The 9183-nt window shown below is 46.2% G+C and overlaps 1 protein-coding gene across 1 annotated transcript in view; it reads left to right on the top strand.

The window, feature by feature from the left end:
- The first annotated feature begins 276 nt into the window (after nucleotides 1–276).
- Nucleotides 277–9183, top strand: part of TRIT1 (tRNA isopentenyltransferase 1) — a 28294-nt gene continuing 19387 nt past the window's right edge. Inside the window, exons 1-2 of the mRNA XM_060257630.1 lie at nucleotides 277–359; nucleotides 1785–1998. Of these exons, the coding sequence (XP_060113613.1) occupies nucleotides 277–359; nucleotides 1785–1998 (297 nt within the window). The remainder of the gene's footprint in view (nucleotides 360–1784; nucleotides 1999–9183) is intronic.

Below are 9183 nucleotides of genomic sequence, written 5' to 3'. Positions count from 1 at the left end.
AACCCCTTCTGTTACCTTGGCAATAGCTTTCATCACCATCTCCCCATCTTTTTTCCTTCCTTACTTTTTCAGTTGCTACAGTAACCATTCCTTTCTCCTGGTCTTTGATCGCAAGTTAATCTCTTCATCCTTTCCCAAGGGCATCCCACCCGAGTGCCACATACAATTCTCCCATTTCCAATATTATTGTCATGTGAATCCCTCGCCTCACTTTGCCCTTTTCAAAATTTCTTTCTACTGTTGTGTGCCAGTAACTGTCAGCCCCACCCCGCAGATATGATGAAACCACCCCAGCCAAAGCTGATGGCCTCAAGCGCAAAACAGTTAAGGCATCTGTACAATGAATGCCATGGGGAAAGGTGGGTATAAAAGTTGAAATACATAAATAAAGACACAGAGGAAGCCCAAGTATGGTCTGTGACTGCACTGCATGAGCAAGGACATGGAATTGCCAACTTGGGTTGGGAAATTCCTGGAGATTTGGGAGGGGACTGGAGAAGGGAGGGACCTCAAAAGAGTATAATGCTAAAGGAGCCATTTCCTCCAGGGAAACTGAACCATGTAGTCTGGAAATCAGTTATAATTCTAGGGCATCTCCAGGTTGGTAGCCCTAGCAGGAGCCACCATTTGCCGTCAAAAGGCTTCTCAGGCCTGCAATGGATTGAATTCCAAGATATAAGGGAGAACAGATAAGAGCCTGTAGTGAATTTCCCCAGCTGGTAACATCACTGCTGAGCAGCCTTGTGGTCCATTTTCGAAGATACCAAACTACCTTTTCCCAAAGCTTGGGCTCACATGGTCACAGGTCAGATTGACATCTGCCCCAATCCAACCCTAGCTTTTCACACCAAGCAGAAAACAGGGCAGTTGTCTTACTCCTGGCTTTTTTCCCAGCAAGTAGACAGGAAAACTTTCATTTGTCACCTTTGGAAAGAAAACCAACACAGGTGAGGCTTGGAGGGGGTCTGTATGTAATCCAGGGGCACAGGGTTTGGGGTTTTATCTACCTTTCATCTCCAGGTTCATCCACATCCTTCTGGCCCAAGTTATTTCGGGTGGAGCTTTTTAGGAGAAATAAATATAATATTTCATGCAATGATGATACAATTAAGGCAACATTCCAGTTTCTGAAAAAAGAATAGGAACACAGGTGTCCATTGGGGGAGTTTAAAATTGATCTGATTTTATTATCATTTCAAGAGCCCTTTAGAAGAGGGGGGGATCACTTTGAGGTCCCTTTCACAAAGCTAGTGTCAACAGGGCCATGATGATTGGGGGGGGGGGCGGGGGGCTAAGAGAGAGAGAGACCCAAGGCCACAAGTGAAATCAGGGCTTTAAGCCCGGCCTTCTAAATCCGGATCTACATGGCATCGCAAACGCCATCCATCGGTATACACACGAGTCCCGGGTCCTTCACTTCTGGCAGCGCTAGGTATCTCTCAGCATGTGCGAGAATTCGTCCATAAAAGGAGCCAGCGCCTCTCTCTTTTCTCGAAGAAATACTCCAAATGAAGTGCCTCTGAGCATCTGTGCAGCATCTTCCCGTTCTGCTGTTTAAAGAAAACCACAGAAGTGATTCTGGGCATGTGCAAAGTGCATGTGTGCGGCTGCGTCCATTCCCCGGTTGCTCCAGCGCTCTCCTAAACATTTGCCCCGGGCTTCTAGAAAGGAGAGGCTGCTGAAGTTCCCTTCTCGGGCCAGAGCTAAGGCCGCGCACGCAAAGGCCTGCACCGCCCACCCTGGAGACCAAGGGCACCCCTCGGTCCGGCCCCATCACCCTGCAGCGCTCCGCCTCTTCCCTTCCTCTTCCCGGGTTGGCAGCGCAGAGAGGCCTCGCTCGCCTGCGCGACTTCCTCCAGGCCGAAGCTGGCTATGGCGGCGGCGCGGCAGCTGCCTCTTGTGGTAATCCTGGGGGCGACCGGCACCGGCAAGTCCCGGCTGGCGCTGCAGCTCGGCCTCCGCCTTGGCGGCGAGATCATCAGCGCGGACTCTATGCAGGTAGGACGGCACTGGCAGACAGGCGTACCTCTAAGCACATGCAGAGCGCAGGTCGGTCTTGGGCTTCCGGGCGGCGGGAAGGGATTTCAGTGCATGGTCCGTGCAGCGAAGAGAGCGCTCTTACTCTGAGCTCCTGTTGAATGCTTCCCAGGTGGGCGCCGAGTTAGTGCCAACCGGAGATCTTTAAGAGCGAGGGCTAGGCTAGTAGTAACGCTGGTGGCTCTTTGCAGGGCTTGGAAGGACGCAGGAACCAACCCGAAGGGGTGTCCTTTCCTCTGCCTTGACGGACTCCTTGTAGATCGATCCAAGTGAGCAGCCGTGTTGGTCAGAATTAGTAGAACAAAGTAGGAGTCAAATTAATCTTTAAGACCAACAGTTTTATTCAAAACGTAACCTTTAGTGTGCTCCAAGCACACTTCATCAGCCGAGGAATCAGGTACAGTGAGCAGGGCGATATATAGCTGGTAGGCAGTGGTTTGTGATGCATATGGTACAAATTTAAGATCCAGTGACAGAATAGTAAAATTAACAAAGTGAGCAAACTTTGATCCGGGTAGCATGAGCATGCGCAAGCAATAAAACAGTAATATGTCAACATGTGAAAATGTCTGTCTCACAGACAGCCCCCTAATCTCAAACAACTCCTCACCCACAACAATACAACATCTCATCTGAGCATGGACACCGGTACCAGAGCTTGCAATAAACCCAAGTGCCAACTTTGCTGCCACATACACCCAGACAAGACAGTCAAATGGACCTAACAGCATTAACTACACCCTCTCAGGCTCACTCACTTGTTCATCTTCCAACATTATATATGCCATTAAATGCCAACAATGCCCTTTAGTTCTCTACATAGGGCAAAAAGGACAAACCCTCCGTCAGAGGATAAATGGACACAAATCTGACATCAGGAATTACAGAACTGAGAAACCTGTGGGAGATCACTTTAACCTTCCAGGGCATTCAATGGGTGACCTCATAGTAGCTGTTTTACTGCAAAGGAACTTCAAAAACAGAATGGAGAGAGAAATTGCTGAATTACAAATTATTATGAAACTTGGAACGAACACCTCCCCAGGATTGAACAGGGATATTAGTTTTTTAACTAATTACAGATGCTAAAACTACTCTCACTGAGTATAGTTATACATCCACAGTATTCCAATGTATTTCTGTTTTAGAATAGTGTATCACAATAATTTTTGGAACTGACATACTCAAAATAGGCATATTGGCTGTTTATCTCATTACATATACTTAACCCATTTTCACTATATTTTATTGTATTCTTTTTTCTAATGGCAAACTAGAATGATGTTTACATTTTAAATAGTAAATTAGGTGGTCAAGAGCATCACTATCCAATGTATTTCTCTTTTAGCTGTATTGACATACTCAAATAGGGATATTGGCTGTTTATCTCATTACACATACTAAACCCATATTCCACTATATTTTAATGTATTTTTCTTCTAATGGCAAACTATATGTATGTTACATGTTAAAAGGTAAATTAGTTAGATGGGAAAATCTTCTGAGAAAGTTATGCCCTCTTTTTGACCCAGGCTTATATACTAGAGTGATTGACAGACATTCTCACATTTTGTCATATTATTGTTTTATTGCTTTCTCATGCTCATGCTACCCGGATCAAAGGTTTGCTCAATTTGTTAATTTTACTGTTCTGTCATTGGATCTTAAATTTGTACCATTTTGCATTCTAAACCACTGCCCACCAGCCACATGTAGCTCTGCTCACTGTACCTGATTCCTCGTCTGATGAAGTGTGCATGCAGCACATGAAAGCTTATGTTCTGAATAAAACTTTGTTGGTCATTTTTTTTTATTTTTTTATTTATTTTCGATTTATATCCCGCCCTTCCCACCGAGTTGGCTCAGGGCGGCTTACAACATATAAAACTTACATAGGTTTGGCTTAAAACAGTTAAATAACAACAGTTAAAACAATAATTTAGTAAAACGTAAAACATAAAAAGCAGCGGTCTATCAAAATGCATTCTAGCTCCATCCAAAAATTCTCAGTGTCAGTTAGTTGTTGTAAGCCAGCCGGAAGAGGACTGTCTTGCAGGCCCTGCGGAACTGCCCTAGGTCCCGCAGGGCCCTTACCTCTTCCGGCAGCTGGTTCCACCAGTAAGGCCCATTACCGAGAAGGCCCGATCCCTGGTGGATTTCAGACGGGCCTCCTTTGGCCTGGGGATTACTAGCAGATTTTGCGAGCCCGATCTTAGTACTCTCTGGGGAACGTGGAATTTGACATTTTCACCACCAGCCCACATCTTCATGCGCATTTGTGCATTTGATCTAAGCCCTTTTCTTAGGTAGTCATTGCCCACTGTTAGTATCTCTGCAATACCTTCCCCCCCCCCCCCCCAGTGGATTTTCTGGCCTCTTTTTCTCTCCTTGGGGTGTCTGCTTGGCTCTCTAAATCCTAAACTGTTTGGGGTTCACACCTTCTTATTCACATCCTGTTTGAAAAATGGAAATAACTTCAGTCCACATACAGACCCTTGAGCATTCACCCTGCTTGTTTCACCACTGAGAGGGCAACTGCTTTCTCCTTCTTGGCCTTTTGATCTAGCTATGCATCCATCAGAAAAAAATACCTTGCAACTGCTGGGTTAACTTAGGAGCTTTTGCAAGGGCCTGTCTTGACAGTAAATTCAGAAGTCTGCTGGATAACACCTGTCCTACATCTTTAGTGCAAATTGCAAAGAATTCCTAGCAGTTGATAAGGCAACACTTACCTTTTCTGATTCTTTCTCCAAAAGGCTCATTCTTCTCTATACTTAACCTTAGTACTTTCAACCAGTTTATCCAAGTATGAGGCATACCCAGAATTTCTTGGCTCTCCCCTTCTTTCCCTTTACATGCTCCTCCAGGGATGCCAGTCTCCAGGTGGGATCCCCTGGAATTACAGCTCATCTCCAGACTACTGAGATCAGTTCCCCTGGAGAAAATGGATGCTTTCAGTGGTCAGCAGGGATCTGGCAACCCTACTCCTCTGCTGGAAGGCCACTTCTGGGCAGGGTGAGGAAAAGCCACTCCTCCACGCACACACACACACACACCCTGAAGAAGCAGCAGCAAGTGGAGTGAGAGATGCCAGGGTTGGCATCCACATGCCCTGTCCCTACCCACTCTGTCCTGACTCTGCCCACACACCCCAGAAGTGCCTGCACACCACAGTTATGACAAGCTGTCCCTTTCCCAGCTGAGCTGTGGTGCAAAGCAGCTTTTTTAAAAGCCCCTTAAAGGAAGGAAGAAAACAAAGATTAGCTTTGCCATTTTGAAGGTGGAGTTAGCTCCACCCTCTTCCCACATTGCTGTGAGTGGAGCATCTTCCCACAGTACTTCCACCTCTGATCTGGCACAAAGGGAGTCGTGTGGAAGCTCTGCAATCACACGCTGCACAGGGAAAAGTTCCCCCGGAGTCAGTAGCCTAAAAGGGGCTTCAGTTGCTGCTTTTGCTGTTTCTTAGCAGTAGAAAAAGTAATGTGACCCTGGCAAGGTCTTTCAGGCCACACCCATTACTATGAAAAGGACAGTGCATGCTCACTTGATTATTCCAGCCAAATCACCACATATCTAAACATTGTCACTTGGAGTAGCCACTTGTGTGCCAGCTAGTGGTGGATGTCTTCTGGCCTCTTAAAACTCAACAAAGGCTTTTCAGATGCAAGAAGAAGCTGGTGCATAGAGAAAAACTCAACTGTGGAATTCCTAAATTGAGAGAGGGGAGGTCTGTTTTGTGCAAGAGATCCCCTCCTTCCTCTTCTTCCACACACAGGCTACACACTGAATGCCAGTTTACACTTTACTGTTTAAACTTCAGGCTGGAAAGTGTACAAATTAACAACAGGTCAAAAGGTACTTGCATCAGCTGTGAGTGGCAGATGCATGTTTAAGTAAATCAGCAAAGAAGCAGCAGTCTGGTGGGTGCAAGGGGGTGTACAAGCCACACTTCTGTGTGGTATTGCAGGGAAACCACTGCTTCAACATGCTAGTTGACAGCTGCTTGCACCGATGAGAACAGACATCCTTCCTGCTCTTTCCCCCAGACATTTAGGGTACCTGTGTGGCATTGGAAGTCTCAAGGTTTGTGCCCTGATCTTCTGAGAGTAGGCAGAACAGACAGTGTAAGAAGACACATGCACGCACCACCACCCCACCCCCAGTCGTTAATCTTAAAAGTTACAGTGAGGGACAGAAAGAGGACAGAGTGCTGCTCTCAGCACTGAAATCCACTTTCTGACCTGAAAGACTGCCTTCACGAGGCACACACTAGGGCAGGCTTCCTTAGGGAGCAAGCGCCAGGCCTAGAGAAGCTTCCTCTGACCCCTGCTTGTCTGTAGAGCCCTTTCAGAGCAGCTTAGCAGATGTTCTCATAGCACCCGGCCCCTTTGTGTGAGGGCACTGCCAGGGGCTGTAGATAAGACAGCACTGAAGAGGTTTGTGTTGGCAAGAATGAATGATGGGGCTCAGACAAAGAATGCGCCCATCAGTGGAACAATGGACCCTCTTTAGAGAAGCCCTCTCCTGGGAGGGGGGGTCTTGGCTGCTTTTGGTCACAGGGCAAGGCAGGGGGGACATGAGACAGTTAAGAAAGAGGAGCAGTTACTTCCCAAAATGATTTCTGCTTGCAAGGGTGGGGTCACTTCAGTACAGAGATGGACGCATCATGCGAAATTAAGTGGTCTTTTTCCTCTTCCTCCCACAGTTCTGGGGCTTTACATGCAGCACCTGTACCCTTTGCTTGAAGGGACTACCCTATGGGGTGACTCTTTAATTTTCTTTTAAATCATCCTTCCCCTTGGGAAAGGGTAGAATATCAGTTCTCCACTCCCCAGAACAGGCCTATACCTTGCTGAGCCTGCAAGCCCTGTTTGAAATTTTGAAAAAGGGGTAGTGGGTCCCACTACCAAATGGTTACTATGGGGGACCTGGGCCCTAATCCTCCCCCATATATACTTTTAATTTCAAATTTAATTAAATGACATGTTTGGTGGAAGAGGGTGATCAAGATGGGTCACTGTATTTTAGTGTATTTATTATTTGGAATAGTAGATTAGCATAGTGATGTAATGTAATGCAATAAATACTAGAATGGTGTATTGGAAAGAACCCCACCTCAAAGAAAAAGATGCTATTAGTTCCCTTCCTGCTTGAGAGGAGGCAGATGGAGCATGGCAACAGCACCTTAAAGGCTAACAAAATTTGTGGCAGGGCATGAGCTTTGCTGAGTCACTGCTCACTTCAGATGGGAAATGGAAGATTTCAATGTCAATTAATATAGTAATTTTTGGTGCTCCCTGTGGCCCAGGCTGGCCCAATCTCAATAGATCTTGGATGCTAAGCAGGGTCAGCCCTGGTCAGTATTTGAATTGGAGACCACCAAGGATGTCCAGGGTTGCTATGCAGAATAAGGCAATGACAAACCACCTCCATTACTTTTACTTTACTTTACTATTAGTATCTTGTCTTGAAAACCCTATGGAGTTGCCATAAGTCAGCTGCAACTTGATGGTGCTTACACACACACACAATATTAATCCATTTGAAATCAATTGTGGTGCATACTTTTAGTTACCATATACAAATCTTTATGGGACTGATAGTGGAAAGTAACTGGAGAGTCTCCCAACTTGTGTGCAGTGGTTTTTATTGGTGAATGTAAAAATATTTTAAATCTAGCCTGTGCTGGGAGGGCAGGATGGGTTTCCTGGGATGAGACAAGAGGAATGTGGAGCCACCATACTTTGCAGCCTCTTTGTTCATCTTTTCTAGCTCACTTGTATTTACTTTCACTTCCTGCAATGGGGGAGTGTCACTCTACCCCCCTCCCCTTCCTGCTGGAGGTTGAGCTGATGTTGTGACAGAGTTGTGTCAAGAATCCACAGGCCTCTGGTGGTGGAAAGTGCAGTCAGGTCATAGCTGACTTATGATATCTGTAGGTTTTTCAGGGCAAGAGGCGAGCAGAGGTGCTTTGCCATTGCCTGCCTCTGTACAGCAACCCCCATCTTCTTTGGTGGTCTTCCATCCAAATACTAACCAGAACTGACCCTGCTTAGCTTCCAAAGATCAGGCTCACCAGGGCCATTCAGGTCAGGACCCATGCCTTTACTTAGGACAAATGGAGCCAATATGCAAAGCCTACCACCCACTGCCCCTTAAGCTGCAGCTGTACTGGCCAGGCTTCCTAAGAGGTTTCTGGAGATGAGTTGACCTGCACCCCATCCCATTGCCCCCTTGGCATTCTTTATATATTCCCATTGCCTTTAGGATGTCTCCAAGCCAGGAGTCAAGTGGCAGTAAGGGTGAAAAAGAAAGAGAAACTCAGAAGAGAAAGATGAACTTTGCAATGGGAAGGAAAGAAGGAAGATGAGGAATATAAAAAGGAAGGAGTGTGAGCAGGATGATAGGGGACAAGAACTTCTCGAGGAAAAAGGTGTGTGAAAGGGGTCAGTATGTAGAACAAGGAGCAGCCACCAAAAATGCTTCAGTGGGCACCGTGTTGGGCATCACTGCTGGCGAGAAGGGAAGCACAAGGTTCTTTTTAAAATTAAGGAATTGCAATGCAAAGCCAAGAGGTAAAACCATTTTGCCCAGTCAAAAAAAAATCTCCTGGTATTATGTGCAATAGATTGAAAAATCAGAAGGGTCATCTCTCCCTATTGGTACAGGAGGATGACAGTTGATCAGTTTTCCTGCCAGCTAGGATTTCAGATCTGAAAAAAATAAATCTGTTTACCCATGGACTGGTTCTTGGTTTGTTTCCTTGTGAGATTTAATAATTTTTGACAGGTGGATGAGAAGAACATCAAAATTACCCAAGGCTAGGGGCTTCTCTGCCAGACTTGGGCGCAGATGCAGCCAGGAATCACTGCCACAGATTCTGAACATCATAAAGCAAAGTTCTCTAGTAATCCATCCCCCACATTCCTAGCAGCTTGAACTCTCAGCTCTTTATGTGCCTGAACCTCTTGCTGATTTCCTTGCCTGGGTCACAGGAATAAATAGTGGCTTTATACCTAAGCCTGCTGTCTGGGGCACTATTCTCAGGTCTGTAATCTGCTTCAAGAAGGTACAGCTTTTCCTAAAAGGGCCTGAGGCCATTGCTCTGACCCGCCTCTCCCTTTCCTGTTCTGCCACACTGTGCCT

Source organism: Heteronotia binoei, chromosome 17 (genome assembly GCF_032191835.1).
Source record: "Heteronotia binoei isolate CCM8104 ecotype False Entrance Well chromosome 17, APGP_CSIRO_Hbin_v1, whole genome shotgun sequence".
Classification (NCBI taxonomy): domain Eukaryota; kingdom Metazoa; phylum Chordata; class Lepidosauria; order Squamata; family Gekkonidae; genus Heteronotia; species Heteronotia binoei.
Note: the sequence above shows the minus strand (reverse complement) of the source record. Positions and strands in the feature narration are given on the sequence as shown.